Source organism: Mandrillus leucophaeus, unplaced genomic scaffold (genome assembly GCF_000951045.1).
Source record: "Mandrillus leucophaeus isolate KB7577 unplaced genomic scaffold, Mleu.le_1.0 Scaffold418, whole genome shotgun sequence".
Classification (NCBI taxonomy): Eukaryota; Metazoa; Chordata; class Mammalia; order Primates; family Cercopithecidae; genus Mandrillus; species Mandrillus leucophaeus.
Genome location: NW_012104454.1, coordinates 53,212 through 77,967, shown reverse-complemented (window position 1 = coordinate 77,967; position 24,756 = coordinate 53,212). Strand labels below are relative to the sequence as shown.

The 24,756-nt window shown below is 41.4% G+C and overlaps 1 protein-coding gene across 1 annotated transcript in view; it reads left to right on the top strand.

Moving 5' to 3' along the window:
- Nucleotides 1-24,756, top strand: part of LOC105548622 (GON-4-like protein) — an 82,334-nt gene that overhangs the window by 31,192 nt on the left and 26,386 nt on the right. The window contains exons 4-12 of the mRNA XM_011992710.1: nucleotides 1,830-2,020; nucleotides 2,749-2,823; nucleotides 3,305-3,355; nucleotides 7,974-8,024; nucleotides 8,339-8,434; nucleotides 9,788-9,907; nucleotides 10,495-10,665; nucleotides 17,102-17,294; nucleotides 21,974-22,075. Coding sequence (XP_011848100.1) covers nucleotides 1,830-2,020; nucleotides 2,749-2,823; nucleotides 3,305-3,355; nucleotides 7,974-8,024; nucleotides 8,339-8,434; nucleotides 9,788-9,907; nucleotides 10,495-10,665; nucleotides 17,102-17,294; nucleotides 21,974-22,075 — 1,050 coding nt within the window. The remainder of the gene's footprint in view (nucleotides 1-1,829; nucleotides 2,021-2,748; nucleotides 2,824-3,304; nucleotides 3,356-7,973; nucleotides 8,025-8,338; nucleotides 8,435-9,787; nucleotides 9,908-10,494; nucleotides 10,666-17,101; nucleotides 17,295-21,973; nucleotides 22,076-24,756) is intronic.

The window sequence follows — 24,756 nt, the reverse complement described above, 5'->3', positions numbered from 1 at the left end:
TTTTTTGATATGGAGTTTTGCTCTCGTCGCCCAGGCTGGAGTGCAATGGTGCAATCTTGGCTCACTGCAACCGCTCCCTCCTGGGTTCAAGCGATTCTCCTGCTTCAGTTTCCCAAGTAGCTGGGACTAAAGGCACGTGCCACCACAGCCAGCTAATTTTTTTTTTTTTTTTAGTAGAGGCAGAGTTTCACCATGTTGCTCAGGCTGGTCTTGAACTCCTGACCTCAAATGATCCGCCCACCTTGGCCTCCAGAGTGCTGGGTCACAGGTGCAAACCACTGCACGTGGCCCCATTCAATTCTTGATGAGCATTTGGATAGTTTTCAGTTGTAGCTACTCTGAGTGGTGCTGCTGTGAATAATCTATAGATTTTTTGCTGAACATGTGTACTTCTTTTTTGTTGGATGGAAATGCTAGCTCATAAGGTTAGGCATCCTTAAAATTCTTTTGAAATACTGAATTTTTTATTGTGAAGCATAACACAGACACATGACTAAAGACTTCTTTATTTGATTTAGCAAATGGTTTGTGTGTGTGTGTGAATCTTGCTCCGTCGCCTAGGCTTGAGTGTAGTGGTGTGATCTCGGCTCACTGCAGCCTCCATCTCCCGGGTTCAAGTGATTCTCCTGTCTTAGCCTCCTGAGTAATTGGAATTACAGGGGCACACCACCGTGCCCGGCTAATTTTGTATTTTCAGTAGAGACAGGGTTTCACCATGTTGGCCAGGCTGGTCTTGAACTTCTGACCTCAGGTGATCTACCTGCCTTGGGCTCCCAAAGGGCTGGGATTACAGGCAGTGGGCCACTGTGTCCAGCCTCACTTTGGCAAATGGTTTTAAAATGAACATGTAATTTTTCTTATTGCATATTCTAGACCTTCATTAGTATGTAGGTTATAAGTAGTAGTGATAGTTGACATCTGTGTCTTATTTCTGAACACAACAGGAAAATGTTCAGTATTCCTTCATTATATATGAGGACAGTTACAGGCTTTCCATAGAAATATTTTTTAGGTTAAGGAAATAATTTTCTTTTCCTAAGTTTTCTGAGTTTTTTCATATATTGAATTTCATCAAATGCTTTTTCCTATCTCTATTAAGATCATGTTTTTTTCCTCTTTCGTTTTGTTAATGTAGTAAGTTACATTAGGTTTATTGAGGTATAAAATAAAATGTATCTGATGAGTTTTGAAAAATATGTACAGTGGGGCCAAGCGTGGTGGCTCACGCCTGTAATCTCAGCACTTTGGCAGGCTGAGGCGGGTGGATCACCTGAGGTTGGGAGTTTGAGACCAGCCTGAGCAACATGGAGAAACCCGGTCTTTACTGAAAATACAAAATTAGCTGGGCGTGGTGACACACGCCTGTAATCCCAGCTACTCAGGAGGCTGAGGCAGGAGAATCACTTGAACCCAGAAGACAGAGGTTACGGTGAGCCAAGATTGCACCATTGCACTCCAGCCTGGGCAACAAGAGCAAAACTCCATCTCAAAAAAACAAAAGAAAGAAAAATATATACAGTTGTGTTAAGTGCTGCCACAACCAATGTGGAACATTTCTGTCACCCCAAAAGTTGCCTAATTCCCCTTTGCTATCCCCTGTTCTCAAACATTGGCAACCACTAATTTCTTTTCTATTTCCATAGTTCTGCATCTTCTGTGCAAATGTTCTATACTGGGTATACTGTCATATAATATGTGTCCTTTTACATCTGGTTTCTTTCACTTGGCATAATGCTTTTGAGATTTATCCACTTTACTATCAGCTTTCTGGGCTAAGTTCCTGGAGCAGCTATTTCGGAATTCTGGTGATGCTCTTGGTTTATTTGCAGAAGAACAAGACAATGAAGAAAGTGAGAAAAGGAGAAAAAAGAAAAAGGGTACCAAGAGGAAACGAGATGGAAGGGGTCAAGAAGGGACCTTGGCATATGACCTGAAACTGGACGACATGCTTGACCGTACCTTGGAGGATGGTGCCAAGCAGCACAATCTAACAGCGGTCAATGTCCGAAACATCCTTCATGTGAGTAAGACTGGGGCAGCTATGTTAATGGAAGGGAACTTTTTCATGGAAAGCGTATAAAAATACTCAGCAAATTCTTGACTCTTGGCATGTTAATTACCGATTTTATGGGTTACCTGTGATAGAACATTTTACATTTTTACATATTTAAGATAGCTTTCGCCTTGTACTCAGTACAAGTTTGAAATATGAACACGTTAAAGAAGAATTTAATTGGAAAGATAAACTGTTTCTGTTTTCCACTGATTTGCATATTTACTGTATTGTTTAGCAGATTCAATGTTGATAATGTTCATAGTGGGTTTACTCTTTTGTGGGTCGATATGTCTAAAAAGATGCCTGGTTAATAGTTTATTGCTCTTCGTACATATGTAAATACTTTTCTTGATATGTAGCAACACAGCTATTTGCAGAGCCTTTGCTCTTTGTTACTCTTAAGCATGTAGTTACTTACCTCAGGATCTCTTTTTATGGAGCCATTCCTGTTCCTAGTAGCAGCTAATGAGATTGGTTCATTTGCTGCTACCTTGTTTGAAACTGTGGTTCTGGCCAAAACTTACTTCTGCCTTCTTTGCTTTCAGTTGCGTTGCTTTATCCCAGTCTGATGCTATTCGAGTGTATGGTTCTCATTTGTCCTGTACACACGTCTAACAGAGTTACATAGAGAGAAGAGTATTGTCTAGGTGACAAACCCTTGTTGCATAATGTGTAATTTCATCTTTCTCCAGGAAGTAATCACAAATGAACACGTGGTAGCTATGATGAAAGCAGCCATCAGTGAGTCAGAAGATATGCCAATGTTTGTGAGTAGTTGACTCTTTTAATGTCTTGGAACAGAGTTTTCTGTAAACTGGCTAAGGGTAGGAAGTCACTGAGGAGTTTGTAAACAGTTTGGCAGCTGGGGTGAAAGTTAGCATCCTAAAACACAAGAATTACGTGGTAATTTTTATTTATTTTATTTGTTATTTTATTATTATTATTTTTTAGAGACAAGGTCGTGCTGTGTCACCAAGGCTAGACTCAAACTCCTAAGCTGAACTCAGAGATCCTCCCGGTTCAGCCTCCTGAGTAGCTGGGACTACAGGAGCATGCGACTATGCCCAGCTAATTTAAAACAATTTTTTTTGTAGGGGGTGTCTCACTATGTTGCCCAGGCTGGTCTCAAACTCCTGACCTCAAGCCATCCTCCCACCTTGCCCCTAAAATGCTAGGATTACAGGCATGAGCCACCTCACTGAGCTGTGATTTTTAATGAATATTTCCTTTCTGTTTTTTTCTCCTTAGGAGCCTAAAATGACACGCTCTAAACTGAAGGAAGTAGTGGAAAAAGGAGTGGTAAGCATTCTGTTTTTTTGTTTGTTGGTTGTTTTTAGCTTGGTAAATAGGATCTAATTCACCCATAGGGAAAAATATAGGAAAGATTGTGGTCTGAATTTTCCTCTTTAAAGAAATATTTGTAAAAGACAGTAGAATTGTTTCTACATGATCATAAGCTATAATGATCATAGTTTATTTTAGTAGATATGAAGCATTGCTTTTCGGAATTGCTAGAAAGATAACCATTTGGAATGGCTGAAACCAATGGGTGAGACCAGTTTTTCTATTTATGTTACAACACTTGTTGCAAAGTGTTTAGTATTTTTCATAGTGTGTTCTAGGGGACAGTTCCATAAAAATCACTTTGGTGTGGGATCCCTCAGGCCTGCTTATTAAAAATGCATACTTTTGGCCAGGTGTAGTGGCTCATGCCTGTAATCCCAGCACTTTGGGAGGCCGAGGCAGGTGAATCACTTGAAGTCAGGAGTTCGAGACCAGCCTGGCCAACATAGTGAAACTCTGTCTCTACTAAAAATACAAAAATTAGCTGGGCGTGGAGGTGTGCGCCTGTAATCCCAGCTGCTTGGGAGGCTGAGGCACAAGAATCGCTTGAACCTGGGAGGCGGAGGTTGCAATGAGTGGAGATTACACCACTGCACTACAGCCTGGGCAATGGAGTGAGACTGTCTCAAAAAAACAAAAACAAAAACAAAATAATCCCCATACTTTTGGACCCACCCCAGACCAGAGAATCAGGACCCATGGGCAGGGCCTTGGAATATGCATTGGCAAAAACACAACAGTTAATTCTTTTGAATACTAAAGTGTGAGAACCACTTGAAGACATCTGAAGTATTCTGGTACAGCAAGCTCTTTGGTGCTTGGAGCTATGCCATATCCTTCTTAATAAGCACTTGACTAGTTCGTGCTTACAAGACAGTTAATAGTCATGAGGGAGTTCATTATATTTCTGATAGTAAGGAAGATTTGCCTTACAGACTGAAAATACGTATCATAGGTTTTATCTGTCCTGGTTTTATTCCTTGGAGCCTGATAGAAGAAACAAGTCTAGGCTGGGCGTCGTGGCTCATACCTGTGATCCCAGCACTTTGGTAGGTAGAGGTAGGAAGATCGCTTGAAGCCAGGAGTTCAAGAGCAGCCTGGGCAACATAATGAGACCCTGTCTAGAAAAAAAAGCAAGAAAAGAAATTGGTGTATTCTTCCACATGACTTTTCCTACAGTTGAAAAAAACTAGTATGTCGTTTCATAACATTTTCTTGGCTATACATCCCCCAATTTGTCCCCCCACTTTTTTTTTTGAGATGGAGTCTTGCTTCATCATCCAGGCTGGAGTGCAGTGGCACGATTCTGGCTCACTGCAACCTCCGCCTCCCAAGTTTAAGTGATTCTTCTACCTCAGCCTCCTGAGTAGCTAGGATTACAGGTGCATACCACCATGCACGGCTAATTTTTTTTTTTTTTTTTTTTTTTAGTAGAGATGGGGTTTCACCATGTTGGCCAGCCTGGTTTCAAACTCCTGACCTCAAGTGATCTACCCGCCTCGGCCTCCCAAAGTACTGGGATTACAGGCGGAGCCACTGTGTCTGGCCTTTTTGTTTTGAGATGGAGTCTCACTCTGTCACCCAGGCTGAAATGCAGTGGTGCAATCTCAGCTCACCGCAACCTCTGGCTCCCAGGTTCAAGTGATTCTCATACCTCAGCCTGCTCAGTAGCTGGGATTATAGGCATGCATCACCACACACGTCTATTTTTTGTATTTTTAGTAGAGGTGGAGTTTCACCATGTTGGCCAGGCTGCTTTTGAATTGGCCCATGTGATCACCCGCCTTGGCCTCCCAACATGCTAGGATTACAGGCATGAGCCACTGTGCCCATCCCATATCCTTTTAAAAGTATGCCAAAAGAGCCGGGCACGGTGGCTCACGCCTGTAATCCCAGCACTTTGGGAGGCCGAGGTGGGCGGATCGTGAGGTCAGGAGATGGAGACCATCTTGGCTAACATGGTGAAACCCCGTCTCTACTGAAAATACAAAAAATTAGCCAGGCGTGGTGGCAGACGCCTGTAGTCCCAGCTACTCTGGAGGCTGAGGCAGAAGAATGGCGTGAACCTGGGAGGCAGAGCTTTCAGTGAGCCAAGATCGCGCCACTGCACTCCAGCCTGGGCGATAGAACGAGACTCCGTCTCAAAAAAAAAAAAAAGGTATGCCAAAAGAAGACTGCTGAACCAGATGTGGTTTAGTATAGTTAGATTATCTCCACAGTGTTCCAGATTATATATTTATCCTAATGTATCTAAGGTCAAATCGACCTTTTTTTTGGCAATCACGTAACTTTTTTGGTCTGGTTGACTAACCCTCATTGCATAAATTGAAATTTCATCTTTCTCCAGGATGTGATCACAAATGAATAGGTGGTAGCTATGATGAAAGCAGCTATCAATGAGGAAGTTCTGTGAAGTCTACTTGACATATAGAATATAATTAACATGGCTGGGCACGGTGGCTCACGCCTGTAATTCCAGCACTTTGGGAGGAGGAGGCAGGTGGATCACCTGAGGTCAGGAGTTTGAGACCAGCCTGGCCAACATGGTGAAACCCCGTCTCTACTAAAAATACAACAATTAGCCGGGCGTGGTGGTGGACACCTGTAATCCCGCTACAGAGACAAGAGGATCGCTTGAACCCAGTAGGGAGAGGTTGCAGTGAGCGGAGATCATACCACTGCACTCCAGCCTGGGTGATAGAGCAAGACTCTGTCTTACAGGAAAAAAAAAAAGAATATAATTAACATTAATTCTTTATTTGATTTGGTGAAAAAAAATCCAAGGAGATCCAAATTAGGCTCTGGATTGTGTTTATTGGCCATAAATATAGATGTAGAGAAGTTGGGCCATCCAAGACTGTGTAGTTTATGTAGGAGAGCAGGTATTAAAATGTAGGTCTCTTGCTGCTTCTTTCTTTCTTTTTTTTTTTTTAGAGACTTGCTCTGTTGCTCAGGCTAGAGTACAGTGGCCTAATCATAGCTCACTGCTGCCTTGAACTCCTGTGCTCAAGGGATCCTCCTGCCTCAGCCTGGCAAACAGCTAGGCCTACAGGCATGTGCCACCATGCCCAGCTAATTGGTTTTTTTGAAACTTTTTTTTGTAGAAATAGGGTCTTGCTGTGTTGCCCAGGCTCATCTCAAACTCCTGGGCTCAAGTGATCCTTCTGTCTTGATCTCCCTACGTGCAGGGATTACAGGCATGAGCCACTATACTTGGCCTTCTTAATTCTTACTAGACTGACTCCAACACACTTCTGAATGCTGGCTTGCCTTTCTAATGGATTTGGCAGTAGGTAGGAAAGGGAAATGGACCTGAATCACATCATTCCCTTTACCCTATATTGGTCCCATCTACACAGCACTAGGTAAATGGTCAGAACATAGCAGGGCTGATTTGATTTGAGAAGCTAAGACTCCTTTTAGAGACAGAACCTAATGACCAGTTGGCTTTTGTTCATAAGGTGATTTTGGTTGGGTTACAATTAAATGGTCAAGAAATTATACATCCTCAATGGCATTTTATCAGCAATATATAAGAACTTTAAAAAAGTTCTTTAGGCTAGGTGTGGTGGCTCACACCTATAATCCCAGTGCTTTGAGAGGCTGAGATGGGAGGATTGTTTGAGCTCAGGAGTTTGAGACCAGCCTAGGAAATCTAATGAGACTCTGTCTCTACAAAAAATTTTAAAAATTAGCGAGGTCTGGTGAGGAGGCATGCCTGTAGTCCTAATCAGGAGGCTGAGGCAGGAGGATCACTTGAGCTCAGGAATTTGAGGCTGCAGTGAGCTCTGATAGTGCTACTGCTCTAGCCTGGGCAACAGGGCAAGATCCTGTCTCAAAACAAAAACAAAAACAAGAAAAACTTTCCCTCTAGCTCTTATAAAAATTTTCAAACATTCAAAAAATTGAAAGATTGTTACAATGTATGTAAATTCTAAGAGTAATATTTTGCCATATTTGCTTTATATCTCTGTGTTGTTTTTTCATGTCCTATTGGACAAATAAGTGTAGACAACTTGAAACTTTGCCCTAAATCCCCTAGTAAAAGTGTTTTTTTTGTTTTTTTCTTTTAAAAAGCAGCTCCATAGGCAGAGCAGGTCTACTCCATAGGCAGAATAGTCCATAAAAGCTTTTCATGGCTGGCTTTTGGAGTTGTACGTACGGTGGATTTATGTAACTGATTACAAAAATATATTGCTGTTAAAAGACTACTGTAACCAAAATATCTTAGATTTATGTAGTTTAATAGTTTATAAATAGTTTTCACATCTGTTGTTCCATGTGAACTGCAGCTGTGATATGAACAAGGTAGACATTGTTTTCTTCATTTATAGAAAGAAGTGAGGCTTACCAAGTGTAAGGCAGAAATGCTCATGACTGTAATAGATTCTTTCCTCGTTTCCTTCTTTCTAACTCTGACAAATAATTGAGAGTATACCCTCAGGGATAACAACACCTCTAGATCACTGCAGGTACTTGTTAAGTATATGGCTGTTAGTGATGGTACAGAGGAAGTAAACATGAAAAACAATTATTTCAGTTAAGATAACTTATTTATATTCTTTGTTGGTAGGTAATTCCAACATGGAATATTTCACCAATTAAGAAGGCCAATGAAATTAAGGTAAACTTGGAAGAAATAATTGTTATTCTTTTCCAGAAAGACTTCATCGGTTTTGAAACTTAAGTACTTCCTCTTTAACTTTTCTTGATCAATCTTTGTTTTAATTCCAGCTTTGTTTTTTTCCATTCTATTACTCTTAGGTTTGCATCTCATGGAATTCACTTTAACCTCTGCCTCGTGTTATTTGCTTTAGCTGTACATTATGCTCTTAGGATTTTTTTTTTTTTTCCTGCCCTGCTTCTTCCCCTTATTTTCCAAATACGTATGATTTGTGTTTCCCATTAGTTCATTTCTTTCTAATTGTACTAATGTAGCCTCCTCAGTTTGTGGATATCCACCTTGAAGAAGATGATTCCTCAGATGAAGAATACCAGCCGGATGATGAAGAAGAAGATGAAACTGCTGAAGAGGTCAGTGAATGTTACTTGGTAATGTTTGTCTTAATAAAGCAGGGTATACTTTGCTTCTTTAGTAATGTCACTTGCAGAGAGGATTGAGACATGGTTATTTTTTCAGCTCATTTCTGTGCTTTAAGCTGTTTTTCTGCCTTTTATACTCCCTTAATTTTATAATCTATTGTATTATGAAATATAGCATAGAAACATGCGTAGAATAAAAATGTATAGCTTCGGTTATTATAATGCAAATCCTCATGAAACTCATAGCAAAGTCAAGAACTATAACATTACTAGGACACCCCCATATACCCTCCCCAGTCATAATCACCTCCCTCCCCCTAAAAATAACTACAACCCTGCCTTTTAGTAATTATTTCTTTGCTTTTCTTTATAGTTATATCACCTCAATATGTATCTCTACACACTATAGTTCAATTGTTACTGTTTTGAACTTTATATAAATGGACCCATGTTTATATGTTTTGTTCCTAGCTTTTTAAAATTCAACATTATGCTTTTGAGATTCATTTATACTACTATTTTAGCTATACTTTGTTCACTTTCATTGCTGTGTTAATATGTCCTTTGACTTGTTTCTTAATGTATTCTTTAAATTGTTTTGTAAAAGGATTTTAGACCAAGGCCTTACACTTTGTAATACAGATTAGGATAGTGATCTGATCCCTGTCCCCACCTTTAGGATTTTTTTTTTTTTTTAATCTCCTCTGTTGCCTATGGAGTGCAGTGTGCGATGTTGACTCACTGCAATCTCCACCTCCCAGGTTCAAGCGATTCTTCTGCCTCAGCCTCCTGAGTAGCTGGGATTACAGGCGTGCGCTACCATGCCTGGCTAATTTTTGTATTTTTAGTAGAGACAGGGTGTTGCCATGTTGGCCAGGCTGGTCTTGAACTTCTGACCTCAAGTGATCCACCCGCCTCGACCTTCCAAAGTGCTGGGATAACAGGCATAAGACACTGCACCTGGCCTTTAAGTTTCTATTTAAATTTTATTTTCTGTTACTGTAACTAGTTGAATGATGGATTTTTTTTTTTTTTTTTTTTTTTTTTTGAGACAGAGTCTCGCTCTGCCACCCAGGCTGGAGTGCAGTGGCGCAATCTTGACTCACTGCAACCTCCGTCTCCTGGATTTAAGTGATTCTCCTGCCTCAGCCTCCCAAGTAGCTGGGATTACAGGTGCGCACCACCACGCCCGGCTTATTTTTGTATTTTTAATAGAGACGGGTTTTCACCATGTTGGCCAGGCTGAGTGATTGATATTTTATGATTCCTTCTCTTGAGATACTTCAGACTTTGTGGAATGAGGTAGGGGCATAAATATTAAGGTGAACTGGGTTTATTTTGTAGAGCTTATTGGAAAGTGATGTTGAAAGCACTGCTTCATCTCCACGTGGGGCAAAGAAATCCAGATTGAGGCAGTCTTCTGAGATGACTGAAACAGATGAGGAGAGTGGCATATTATCGGAGGTAAATCGGCATCATACAAAGGAGATAAGTTAGACATAACTGTGTAAGTAGATTATCCATGGTGATTCTGGGCTGTCACCATTTTTCAAAGTTTGTTAAGTTAGTAAACAGTTCAGAGAAGGCGAGAGCTCAGTGGTAACTAAAGAACTTTTCTGAGTTCTCATTAAGGGGCCAAAAATGTGCAACTAGTGGAGTTTCTTTTCTCCTACCCTTCTCTTCTTTCATATCTGTGCTTTCTAATGTTGTCCTAAAGCCATTGTTATTAATTTCCCACATTTTGGTAAACTAAGTAGCATTCTGTTGACTTCTCTAGAAATAGGATGAAAACTAATTAGATCAATACACTTGGAGTCTTTGTTTTTATGTACCTCTAACTAGAGAAGAGAAAGGACAGTGGTGTATGGAAAGTCTGCCTCTTTTTCCCTCTTTTTTTTCCTTTTCTTGCTTTCTCTTTCTTTCTTTCTCTTCATTCTTTTCTTTCTCTTCTCTTCTTTCTCTTTTCTTTCCTTTCTTTCCTTCCTTTCTTTTCCTTTTTTTTTCTTTTCTTCCCTCCTTCCTTTTTTGATGCAGTCACCTCTTTTAATCAGGTTGAGAAAGTCACCACACCAGCCATCAGGCACATCAGTGCTGAGGTAGTGCCCATGGGGCCCCCGCCCCCTCCAAAGCCGAAACAGACCAGAGATAGTACTTTCATGGAGAAGTTACATGCAGTAGATGAGGAGCTGGCTTCCAGTCCAGTCTGCATGGATTCTTTCCAGGTAAATATTAAAATTGTACTTCACTGAGAAAGTCAAATGGAGTAATCTAGTTGTTGCTCAGGCTGGGAAGGGAGAGGAAAAGATAACTACAACTTTATATAAGTAAGAGTTAGTCTTTGATACTTTATATTTGGCTAGTGCTATTTTCTGCTAAGTGACAATGGCAGTTTGGGTTTTTTTTTTTTTTTTTGAGACAAGGTATCACCCTGTCACCCAGGCTTGAGTGCAGTGGTGTGATCTTGGCCCACTGCAACCTCCGCCTCCCAGACTCAAGTGATCTTCCCACCTCAGCCTCCCGAGTAGGTGGGACAGGTATATGTCACCACACCCGGCTAATTTTTTAGTTTTTTGTAGAGATGAGGTCTCCCTATATTTTTGCCCAGGCTGGTATCGAACTCCTGGGCTCAAGTGATCCTCCCACCTTAGCCTCTCAAAGTGCTGGGATTACTGGTGTGAACCATCGTGCCTGACTGAGAATGGCAGTTTCTAAGGAAGAAATGAACTATGTAGCAGAGAGCATTTTAAAATGTAGAACACAGGAAAAAGCTTCACCCAAATTCCCCCAAATTAACCTTTTACCACAATTGCTTGATGGTTCTCTTCCCCTTTCTCTCTGTATATACATACTGTTTTCTGAATCATTTTGGAGTGTGGTTCAGGCATGATGCCATTTTACCTCTACATGCTTTTGTGTATATTTTCTTCTTCTTTTTTTTTGAGACGGAGTCTCGCTCTGTCGCCCAGGCTGGAGCACAGTCTTGATCTTGGTTCACTGCAAGCTCTGCCTCCCGGGTTCACGTCATTCTCCTGACTCAGCCTCCGGAGTAGCTGGGACCACAGGCGCCCACAACCATGCGTGGCTAATTTTTTGTATTTTTAGTAGAGACGGGGTTTCACTGTGTTAGCCAGTATGGTCTCGATCTCCTGACCTCGTGATCCACCCGCCTCTGCCTCCCAGAGTACTGGGATTACAGGCTTGAGCCACCGCGCCCAGCCTCTTTTGTGTGTATTATCTAAAAATGAGTTTATTCTCTTGTATTAACACGGTATAATAGTGTGTTAATCAAAGTCAAGATACAGGCTGTGTGCGGTGGCTCATGCCTGTAATCCTAGCACTTTGAGAGGCCAAAGTGGGTGAAACACTTGAGGTCAGGAGTTCAAGACCAGCCTGGCCAACATGGTGAAACCCCCATCTCTACTAAAAATACAAAAATTTGCCAAGTGTCGTGGCGCATGCCTATAATCCCAGCTACTCAGAAAGCTGAGGCAGGAGAATTGCTTGAACCCGGGAGGCAGAGGTTGCAGTGAGCTGAGATTGTGCCTCTGTACTCCAGCCTGGGCAACGGAGAGCGACTCTGTCTCAAAATCAATCAATCAATCAATCAATCAGGATACAGTAATATAGCATAATATATTAAAGTGCTTATTCTGGTTTTATCTGTTGTCCCAATAATGCCCTTTATGTTGGGGGAAAATAAATTTTTTCCCTATTCAGCATTCAACCCTGGATTAAATATCTATTTAATTGTCTTGTTCTTTAGTCTTCTTTAATCTGGAACAGTTTCTCAGTCTTTGTCTTTTATAACCCTGATAGTTTTGAGGAGTATACACCACTTATTTTGTAGAATGTTCTTCAATTTTTATTTTTCTAATGTTTCATCTTAATTAGATTCAGGTTTTGCACTTTTGTTACAAATACTGGAAGAGTGAGGTGTATTTCTCAGTGCATCATATCAGAAGGCACGTGATATCTGTCATGTTAACTTTCATCACTTGGTTAAAGTTGTACATGCTTGGTTTTCCTACTGTAAAGTTCTTATTTTCCATTTTTAATTAGTATATATCATATTGGGATATACTTCAAAGCCGAATTCCTTTCTTTCTTGTCTTTTTTTTTTTCCTAGATGGAGTCTCACTCTCTTGCCCAGGCTGGAGTGCGGTGGCGTGATTTTGGCTCACTGTACCTCCGCTTCCTGGGTTCAAGTGATTCTCCTGCATTAGCCCCTTGAGTAGCTGAGATTATAGGCGCATGCCACCACGCCTGGCTAATTTTTTATATTTTTAGTAGAAACGGGATTTCACTGTGTTAGCCAGGATGATCTTGATCTCCTGACCTCGTGATCCACCTGCCTCGGCCTTCCACAGTGCTGAGATTACATGTGTGAGCCACTGTGCCTGGCCTCCTTTTTTCTTTTTTTTTTTTTTTTGAGACATAGTCTTGCTCTGTTGCCCAGGCTGGAGTGCAGTGGCGCCATCTTGGGTCACTGCAACCTCCACTTCCCAGGTTCAAGTGATTCTCCTGCCTCAGCCTCCGGTAGCTGGGATTACAGATGCCTGACACCACACCCAGCTAATTTTTTGTATTTTTAGTAGAGATGGAGTTTCACCACGTTGGCCAGGCTGGTCTTAAACTCCTGACCTCAAGTGATCTGCCCACCTTAGCCTCCCACAATGCTGGAATTACAGACGTGAGCTGATGTGCCCAGCCCAATTAATCAAATTATTTTTCTCACACTAATATTAGCATCCATTGATTATTCTTTCTTTTTTTTTTTTTTGAGATAGAGTCTTGCTCTGTTGCCCAGGCTGGAGTGCAGTGGCGCAATCTCGGCTCACTGCAATCTTCACCTCCCAGGTTCATGCCATTTTTCTGCCTCAGCCTCCCAGGTAGCTGGGACTACAGGTGCCCGCCACCACACCCAGCTAATTTTTTGTATTTTTTAGTAGAGACAGTGTTTCACCGTGTTAGCCAGGATGGTCTCAATCTCCTGACCTTGTGATCCACCTGCCTTGACCTCCCAAAGTGCTGGGATTACAGGCGTGAGCCACCGCGCCCGGCCTCAGCCAGTAAATTTTAATGTTCCAAGTTTCCCCTATCATTCTTGCAGGTCAATGAAAAATATGTCTGTCCTAAAATTTTTAAGTATAATATAATAATTTAAAAATAAATCCTAAAAATAAAGAATATAATTAAGGCTGGGCACAGTGGCTCACACCTGTAATCCCAGCACTTTGGGAGGCTGAGGCAGATGGATCACCTGAGGTCAGGAGTTTGAGACCAGCCTGGTCAACATGGTGAAACCCCGTCTCCACAAATACAAATATTAGCTGGGCGTGGTGGCAAGCACCTGTAATCCCAGCTACTTGGGAGGCTGAGGCACAAAAATTGCTTGAACCCGGGAAGCGAAGGTTGCAGTGAGCTGAGATGGCGCCACTGCACTCCAGCCTGAGTGACAGAGCAAGACTCCATTTCAATTATATACATATATATTTATAATTATATATATATGTAATGTATATAATTAAAAATGGAATATTGAATGGAATAGTCAGTCATTTAATCATCATGCTTTTGAGTGAATAAATCGTAGTAGGGGCAGTAGTAGTTTTTTATCTAACCATTTATTTAGCAAACACATACTGAATGGTTGAAGTTGAGAAACCACAGTGCAGAAGACAGAAAAAGTTGTTCTTCATGGAACTTACAGTCTATTGAGGGGAGATAGACTATTAGCATATAAACAAGTAAATTCAGATAGTGGTTAAGTGCTATGAACTAAATTAAAATGAGGAAATATGAAACTTCCTATCAGAGAACTTTAGATAAGCTGATCAAAAAAGACCTCCTTGGCTGTAATTCCATCACTTTGGGAGGCCTAGACTACAAGATTGCTTGAGGCTAGGAGTTTGAGACCAGGCTGGGCCATATAGTGAGACTCCGACTCTCCAAAAATTCAGAAAAATTATCTAGGTGTGGTGGCGCATGCCTGTATTCTTAGCTGCTTGGTGGCTGAGGCGGGAGGATTGATTAAGCCTGAGAGTTTGAGACTACAGTGAGCCATGACTGCACCCCTATACTCCAGCATGGGCAATAGTATGAGAACTTACTTTAAAAAAATTTAAAAAACAGGGTTGGGTTTGGTGGCTCATGTCCGTAATCCCAACACTTTAGGAGGCCAAGGAGAGCGGATCACATGAACCCAGGAAGTCAAGACAGGCCTGGGTAACATAGTGAGACCTTGTCCCTACAAAAAATACAAAACTTGGCTGGGCATACCGGCACGCACCTTTAGCCTCAGCTACGTGGGGTGCTGAGCTTAGGAGGTCGAGGCTGTAGTGAGCTGTGATCACGCTATGGCACTCTAGCCTGGGCAACAGAGCAAGACTGTCAAAAAAAGAAAACAAAACAAAAAGGCCTCTTTGAGGAGATGGCATTTAAGCTGAGATCCGAATGAGAGGAAGCCAGGCAAGTGAAAGATCTCGGGAGGAAAAGTGCTCCATATGGAAGAAACAGCACATTCTAAGTCGCTAAGATAGAGACAACCTTGGCATGGTTAAGGAATAGAAACTACATGAAGGGTGGGATTGTGAAAAAGAGAGGTAGAAATGAGGTCAGAGAGTAAGGCAAGAGCTAGATCATGAAGGTCTTAGGAAACCATGATAAGGAGTATAGATTGTATTTTAAACATTAGAATAGATGCCCAGCGTGGTGGCTCATGCTTGTAATCCCAGCACTTTGGGAGGCCGAGGTGGGTGGATCACCTGAGGTCAGGATTTCAAGACCAGCCTGGCCAACATGGTAAATCCCGTCTCTAACAAAAAATACAAAAAAATTACCGGGTGTGGTGGCGCACACCTGTAATCCCAGTTACTTAGGAGGCTGAGGCAGGAGAATTGCTTGAACCTGGCAAGTGGAGGTTGCAGTGAGCTGAGATCACGCCACTGCACTCCAGCCTAGGAAAGAGTGAGACTCCATTAAAAAAAAAAAAAAAAAAATTAGAAAAGATTTTTGTGATATTTTCAGATTAATGTTAAAAATTCCTTTTGGTTAACGTGTGGGAAATGGGCTAGAGTAAAGCAAGAGGGTAAATAGAAACCCATTAGGAGGTTGATGCAGTGTAGTCTAGGGGGAGCTTCCCAAATTGATCTACAGATTCAGTGCAGTCCCTATCCAAATCCCAGCTACAATTTTTGTAGAAATTAACAACCTAATCCTAAAATTCATGTGGAATTGCACAGGCCCAGAATAGCCAAAACAGTCTTGAAAAAGTACAAAGATGGAGGTCTCTCACTTTCTCCCCTATCTGTACAAAAAATGAGAAAAATTAGCTGAACATGGATCCAGTGGCTCACACCTGTAATCCCAACACTTTGGGAGGCTGAGCAGGTAGATCACCTGGGGCCAGGAGTTCAAGACAAGCCTGGCCAACATGGTGAAACCCCATTTCTACTAAAAGTACAAAAGTTAGCCAGGTGTGGTGGCACATGCCTGTAGTCCCAGCTATTCGGGAGGCCGAGGCAGGAGAATCGCCCGAACTTGGGAGATGGAGGTTGCAGTGATCCGAGATCGTACCACTGTACTCCAGAAGGGGCGACAGAACACGACTCCGTCTAAAAAAAAAAAAAAAAATTAGCCGAGCATGGTAGTGCATGCCTGTAGTCCCAGCTACTTGGGAGACTGAGGCAGGAGAATTGCTTGAGCCCAGGAGTTTGAAGCTGCAGTCAGCTCTGATTGTGCCAGTGCTCTAGCTTGGATAACAGATCGAGACCCTATCTCTTAAGAAAAAAAAAAAAAAAAAAATGTCCAGGCACGGTGGCTCACAACTGTAATCCGAACACTTTGGGAGGCTGTGGCGGGCAGATCACCTGAGGTCAGGAGTTCGAGACCAGCTTGCTTAACATGGTGACACCCCATCTCTACTAAAAATACAAAAATTAGTCGGATGTGGTGGCCGGCGCCTGTAATTCCCAACTACTTGGGAGGCTGAGGCAGGAGAATCGCTTGAACCCAAGAGGCAGAGGTTGCAGTGAACCGAGATGACACCATTACATTCTAGCCCGGGCAACAAAGCAAGACTCCGTCTCAAAAAAAAAAAAAAGTATTGATAGATACTACAACAGGGTGGGATTTGAATGCATTATGCTAACTGAAAGCGGCCAGAGACAGGCCACACATTGTATGATTCCATCTAAGTGAAACGTCCAGCATAAACAAATCCATAGAGACAGAAAATAGATTAATGCTTAACGGGGCTGGGAGGAGGGGGAAAGGGAAGCGATTACTAATGGATGGGGTTTCTTTTGGGGGTAATGAAATGTTCTGAAATTAGATAAGGGTGATGGTTGTATAACTCTGTGAATATATGAAAATCCGTTCAGTTATGTACTTTAAAAGGGTGAAATTTATGGTATGTGAATTATATCTCAATAAAGCTGTTACAAATTTTCATAAAATGTTGGTTTCAAACTGATGTCATTTATTTTATTTTATTTCTTTTTTATGTCGTGTTTCTTAAAGTTTCTCAAGCAATAATAAATCCAAATTGTTTAGAGGAAAGATCCTGTTACTTAAGCTAAGATGAGAAGAAAAGGAGTGATGATGAGGTTTGGAAACATCACTCACTCAGTGACTTGTTTTTCTTTCTTCATTGTCCAGTCCATGGATGACAGTCTCATTGCATTTCGAACGCGTTCTAAGATGCCCCTGAAAGATGTTCCCCTGGGCCAACTAGAGGCAGAGCTCCAAGCTCCAGACATCACTCCAGATATGTATGACCCCAATACAGCAGATGATGAGGACTGGAAGATGTGGCTAGGGGGACTTATGAATGATGATGTGGGGAATGAAGGTAAGTTTTGGTTTGTGATTTATTATATACAGTGTCCATTATCTGTTGTAAAATTTTTATTATTTGGAAGGGTATAGAATGGAATGGTTTGGGTTAATTGATTTAATTTATATTTAACTGATAATTTATCTTAAATCAGTAGTTAATTTTTCTTTTTCTTTCTTTCTTTTTTTTTTTTTTTTTTCATGAGATAGGGTCTCACTCTGTCACCCAGGCTGAGTGCAGTGTTGCAGTCACGGTTCATTGCAGCGTTGACCTCCTGGGCTCAAGCAATCCTCTGCTTTACCCCACTGAGTAGCTGGAACTACAGGCACATGCCACTGTGCCTGACTAATTTTTTTTTTTTTTGTAGAAACGAGGTCTCACTATGTTGCCCAGGCTGTTCCCAAACTCCTGACCTCAAGCAATCCTCCTACCTTGGCCTCCTGAATGCCAGAATTATAGGCATGAGCCGCCATGCCTGGGCCAGTTCTTAGCATTTCTTTCTTTCTTTTTTTTTTTTTTTTTCTGGGTAAGGAATCTTGAATCCTAAGATTGTTGAATGCTGAGATTTGAATCCCTTGAAACATACATGCATACATAGTTTTGTTGTTGTCTTTTGTTTTTGAGACACCGTCCCAAAACAGGGTGTTGCCCAGGGTGGTTCACAGTGGTGTGACCATAGCTCACTGTAGCCTTAAACTCCTGGCCTCAAGAGATACTCTTCAGGTCTCAGCCTCCCAAGTAACTGAGATTACAGACATGCAGCACCTTGCCTGGCTAATTTTTAGAAAAATTTCTGGGCCGGGCACGTTGGCTCACGCCTGTAATCCCAGCACTTTGGGAGGCCGAGGCGGGCAGATCACGAGGTCAGGAGATCAAGACCATCCTGGCTAACATGATGAAACCCCGTCTCTACTAAAAATACAAAAAAAATTAGCCGGGCGTGGTGGCGGGCACCTATAGTCCCAGCTACTCTGGAGGTTGAGGCAGGAGAATGGCATGAACCCAGGAGGTGGAGCTTGCAGTGAGCCAAGATTGTGCCACTGCACTCCATCCAGGGCGACGAGCAAGGCTCCGTCTCAAAAAAAAAAAAAAAAATTTCTGTAGAGAAATGTTGCTCACACTGGTCTTAAACTCTTGCCTCAAGAGATCCTCCCACCTCGGCCTCCCAAGGAGCTAGGATTACAGGCATGAGCCACTGTGCCTGGCCCATTCAAAATTTTATATATGATTTCATTAGGGTTCAATGATTTACCAAAAGAATATCATGTTAGTTAAGGGTCTTCATGATGAAGTGAAAGAATCCTAACTCTATCTTGTGGGGTGAAATGAAACCAGACTTTGGAAGTGTAGTAAATCAGCAGTGGAACTGAGGGACTGTTAGGATCCCCCTTTCCTCTCTATTTTACTTCCTTTTGTCACTCAGCTCCCTTCTCACATTTATTTTTCTACAAGGTTAGAACTCTGTTCATAAGCACTCCATGATTACTTTTTGCTTTGTCTACGCTTCAGGACTCTCCCCTACAAACTTCACTTATAAAATCCAGGGGAACAAGTCAGATTGGCTTGGTTTGATCTCATGCCCAGTCTCTTGGTGTTGCATGGGATTAATAGGGAGACTGTTCAGCATGGAGTCTGGTGATTGATAGCACCTCATAGAACAGTGTGGTTGAAGTATGTGGTAACCCTAAAGAAGTAGTGGTATTATCAGAAATGGGGAAGGAATAGTGATCAGGTAAAAGTTTGGATGGAAACAGACTAAGTAGGCCAGGTGTGGTGGCTCACGCCTATAATCCCAGCACTTTGGGAGGCCGAGGTGGGCGGATCACAAGGTCAAGAGATTGAGACCATCCTGGCCAACATGGTGAAACCCTGTCTCTAATAAAAATACAGAAATTAGCTGGGTGTGGTGGCGCATGCCTGTAGTCCCAGCTACTTAGTCGGCTGAGGCAGGAGCATCACTTGAACCTGGTAGGCAGAGGTTGAAGTGAGCTGAGATAACACCACCGCACTCCAGCCTAGCAACAGAGCAAGACTCTATCTCAAAAAAAAAAAAAAAATAGACTGAGTAAATGGTTGGGTAGGTAATGCTAGGAGTAAGTCAGGATAAGTGAATGAAAGAAAATAACAAGTCCTTGAATGTACCTTATGATACTATTAATAATTACATTGTATATCATTTGGCAAATGTTTGAGTACTTTCTTTATACAAGGCATTGTGCTAGAATCTGTGAGGGATAAAGGAGCATAATCATTTGGTCATGGAATAAAAGCTGTATGAATGACAGGGTGCCTGGCCCATTGTTAGGTTCACAATACATTGTATTTGTTTGTGTGTGTGTGTGAGAGACTGGGTCTCACTCTGTCACACAGGCTGGTGTGCAGTGGTGAGATCTCAGCTCATTGCAGCCTTGACCTCCTCGGCGCAAGCAATTCTCCCACCTCAGCCTCCTGAATAGTTGGGAATACAGGCTTGTGCCATCATGCCCGGCGAATTTTTGTATTTTTTGTAGAGTTGGGGTTTTGCCATGTTGCCCAGGCTGATCTCAAACTCCTGCGCTCAAGTGATCCTCCTACCTCTGCCTCCCAAAGTGCTGAGATTACAGGAGTGAGCCACTGCGCTCAGCCAATACATTGTAAATGAATGAAGCTGTTGAATAAACTCAGATATACCATCAAAGTGGCGTAAATGCTGTTGTAAGGTTTTAGAAGAGGACAGGGTAACTTTTGTTTAGGATGATCAGAGACAGCTACATGAAAGAGCTGGTAATTGGAATGGACCTTGGAAAGATTTTTGAAAACAGTGACAGGGAGGAGAGGAGGCATCTGAATAGAAGTGACATGATATACTCTATATGCTGGGTTCTGTAGGATGTATTCTTTCCAGAGTTTTCTCTTTTTTCACTGTTAAAACTGTAAGAATAATATGTTTGGTATAAAGAAATCAAATATTACAAAAATAAAACAATTGAAGCCTTCCCCCCAAGAAAAATGTATGTATCTACATATGTGAAATTTTTAATATGATTTTTTTGGGGTTTGTCTCTTAGAGTTTATTTATTGACACTTCATTTTCCTACCAGTCCTTTCCAAGGCGTTTGACACCAAGGTTCAAGTTTCATTTCCCAGAGGGACCACTGATAATAGTTTGATATGCATCTGTGAGAGTTTCAATGTGTAGTTACTTTTTAGTTTTCCACATTAATGTGGGGATAAGAATAATTAAATTTTAGTTCTGAATTTAAATTTAGAACTTTTCTCAAACATTTAGAAAAGATAGTCCAGGTGTGATGACTCGTGCCTGTAATCCCAGTACTACGGGAAGCCAAGGTACGAGGATTGCTTGAGGCCAGGAAGTCGAGACCAGCCTGGGAAACACAGTGAGACCTCATTTCTACTTTTTTTTTTTCTTTCTTCAGATGGGCATGGTGGCGGGCGTCTGTAATCCCAGCTACTTGGTAGGCTGAGGCAGGAGAATTGCTCGAACCTGGGAGGCAGAGTTTGCAGCGAGCCAAGATCGTGCCACTGCACTCCAGCCTGGGTGACAGAGCGAGACTGCATGTCAAAAAAAAAAAAAAGAAAAGAAAAAAGACTATTAAAAGGGAGAAAAACACTCATGTTTCTATTATTCTAACAAATGTTTATTATTTTTGTGTATTTTTAGTTATGATTCTTATTGTAAGGATATAATTTTTCATGCTTATGATTATTATGTATGTATTTTACTTTTGTCATACATGTATTGAACATTTATAGAATGGTTACATATTCACATTTTATATGTATACATGTTGAGTATCACCATCATCCAAAATGCTCAGGACCAGAAATGTTTTGACTTTCAGATTTTTTCAGATATTAGAATATATGTAGTATTATACTTAACAGATAAGCATACCAAATTTGAAAATTTGAAATCTGGGCGGGATACAGTGGCTCATGCTGTAATCTCAGCATTTTGGGAGGCCGAGGCATTCAGATCGCTTGAACCCAGGAGTTCAAGACCAGCCTGGTCAACATAGCAAAATCCTGTCTCTACTGAAAATAACAAAAATTAGTTGGGCATGGTGGCATGTGCCTGTAATCCCAGCTACTTGGGAGGCTGAGGTGTGACAATCGCCTGAGCCTGGGCAGTCAAGGCTGCAGTGAGCCATGATCATGCCACTGCACTCTGGCCTGGGTGACGGAGTGAGACCCTGTCTCAAAAAAAAGGAAAAAGAAAATTTGAAATCTGAAATGCTCCAGTGGCTATTTCCCTTGAGAGTCATATTTGCACACACAAAGTTTCAGATTTTGGAGTTTTGGATTTGGAATGCTCAACCTGTACTATTTTATACTAAGAAATTATAATTATATAGTCATTCTCTAATTGTTGGGAATTTGGGCCATTCCTTTTTTCACTGTCAGCTTCATTGTACAAGTAGCTTTTACAGAAATACTATTTTCATGGAATATACTACACAAAATTAGCTGGGCATGGTGGCGTTTGCCTGCGGTCCCAGCTACTCAGGAGGCTGAGGTGGGAGGATCACTTGCGCCTGGGAGGGGGAGGTTGCAGTGAGCTGCACTCCAGCCTGGGCGACAGAGTGAGACCCTGTCTCAAAAAAAAAAAAGAAGAAATGTGCTTTATTGGAACAGATTCTTAGAAGTTTGAGAACGAAGTTGGGAATAAGCATCTGAAACACTTTTTTCTCTAGATGAAGCAGATGATGATGATGATCCAGAATATAATTTCCTGGAAGACCTTGATGAACCAGACACAGAGGATTTCCGGACTGACCGGGCAGTGAGAATCACCAGTGAGTCTGTGTTTATTATAAGTCCTGCTCTTGACTGCTTTGCAGCTGCCTTTGTTTACTTTGTAGATTTTTAGGGGTGAAGTTTGCAGCTTATCCATGTTAAGACATTTAAGTTTCCTTTACCCATTTATTTATCTGATTCTTTAATTTAGGTATATATTCAGAAAGCCCATCAGTTGTTCATTCATATATCCCACAGTCATGTATTGAGTGTTTACTGTTTGGCAGGGATTGTGCAAGATGAATAAGACATGGCATCTGTGCTTTAGGAGTTCAGCCTAGTAGGGTGATAGAAACAGAAAAAGTTACAATACAAAGTGATAAATGCTGTAACAGGTTTTACATAAGGTATAATAATGATCTAAAAGAGGGTGTCATCTCCTAGTGTGTGATATGGACTAGGATAGGAGAACTTAGGAAAGAATTTGCAGAATGAAATGGTTTTTTATCTTAGTTTTGAAGGAGGAATAGAAATTTGGTGAATAGGGACAGAGAGGAATATTGCAAATAGAAGAGCATCTGCAAACCACAGAATTGTAAAACATCAAAAAAGTATGTTTGGAAAATAGTAAGTACTTTGGTGGTGGTGTATGAGTGAAAAGATAGAGAAGTGGTAGATAAAATTAGGTAGTGTTTACATCATGGAGGATCATTAAGCTCTCAAAACGAAGTTTAAGGGCGGGCATGGTGTCTCATGCCTGTAATCCCAGCACTTTGGGAGGTGGAGGCAGGCAGATCACCTGAGGTCAGGAGTTCAAGACCAGCCTGGACAACATGGCAAAACCCTGTCTCTACTAAAAATACAAGAATTAGCCAGGCATGGTAGTAGGTGCCTGTAATTCTAGATACTCGGGAGGCTGAGGCTGAAAAATTGCTTGAACCCAGGCAGGAGAGGTTGCAGTGAGCCGAGATCACGCCAGTACACTCCAGCCTGGGCGACAGAGCGAGTCTCCGCCTGAAAAAAAACAAAAAACAAAAATGAGCTTTAAGGAGTAAATCAGTAGGAACTGATTCGGATTTTAGAAAGATCACTTTGATTTAATACCAGTTTCATGTATTTATTTGTTAGGTAAAGTGAACAAGACTGGAGGTATGGAAAACAATTATGATAACTTGGCTTGAATTATTTGTATAAAAAATTATATTATTGAGCTAGACATGGTAGCTTACACCTGTAATCCTAGCACTTTGGGAGGCTGGGGCAGGAAGATTGCTTGAGCTCAGGAGTTTGAGACCGGCATAGGCAACGTAGAGAAACTTTGTCTCTACTAAAAATTTAAGAAATTAGCCAAATGTATTGGCACATACCTGTAGTCCCAGCTACTCAGGAGGCTGGGGCAGGAGGATTGCTTCAGCCCAGGGGGTCAAGGATTCAGCAAACTATGATGGTGCCACTGCACTCCAGCCTTGGTGGCAGAGGGAGACCCTGACTCAAAAAAAAAATTATGTAATTGGCTAGTGTGTCAAGCATAGAAAACATATATTTCATCCTGAAGAAATTCTACCTATGGGGAGAGAGAAAAATAGAAAATATATTTCATAAGCCATTGATTTTTGTTGCATGTATGCATGACCCTGTACTGGAATAATATACATGACATTGAGAAGGTAAGTTACTGGCTCTTGACCAGGTTAACGTCTATCTTGGATGTTTATAAAGCAGAGAGCTTTATAGAAACTTGAAACTTTCCTATGTTTTGCATAGGAAAAAAAAAAAAAACACTTCAGAAACATCTTTTAATATGGTACAGTTGGGGATAAATTGCTTTTTTTTAATAGCAAAAGACTAGGAGGCAGAGAGCTTTATAAACATCCAAGATATACCTAATTAATGCAGTTCTTTGTGTAAAGAGAATTATATGTAAATACAATCGTTTAGAGCTTACATTTTATTTTATTGCTTTATTGTGCCTTTCACCTTGATTTTAAGATTAGAATACCATTTCCTTTGTGAAGATCTTTCATTTATTTTGATATATTATGACAAGGATAGTGGAAGCATTGAAAGGAAAGCACCAAGAATTAGAGAAAATATAGAATTTAGACTTTGAGAAAACTGAAAGGGGAATCTAGGAAAGTACAAGAATAACCTAGAAAAATCTAGTGTTGTAGAAACCAAAGGAAGAGTCTTTTGGCTAGGGCACAGTGGCTCATGTCTATAATCCCAGCACTTGGGAGGCCGAGGCAGAAGGATCGCATGAGCCCAGGATTTCAAGACCAGCCTGGGTAAGATAGTGAGACATTGTTTCTATAAAAAAATTTAAAAAATAAAATAAAAATCAGTCAGTCGTGGTGGTGCACGCCCATAGTCCCAGCTACTTGGGAAGCTGAGGTGGGAGGATCACTTGAACCCAGGAAGTGGAGACTGTAGTGAGCAGAGATCATAACACTGTACTCCAACCTGGGTCAGAGCAAGACCTGTTTCAAAAAAAAAAGAGTCTTTCAAGAAGGACAGAATGGTCAACAGTGTCATATGCAAGTAAGGAAACATCTGCTTAAAGCACAAAAGCAGATCTTTTTATTTATTTATTTATTTATTTATTTACTTATTTATTTGAGACAGAGTCTCGCTCTCTCTCCTAGTCTGGAGTGCAGTGGCGTGATCTCGGCTCACTGCAAGCTCCGCCTCCCGGGTTCACGCCATTCTCCTGCCTCAGCCTCCCGAGTAGCTGGGACTATAG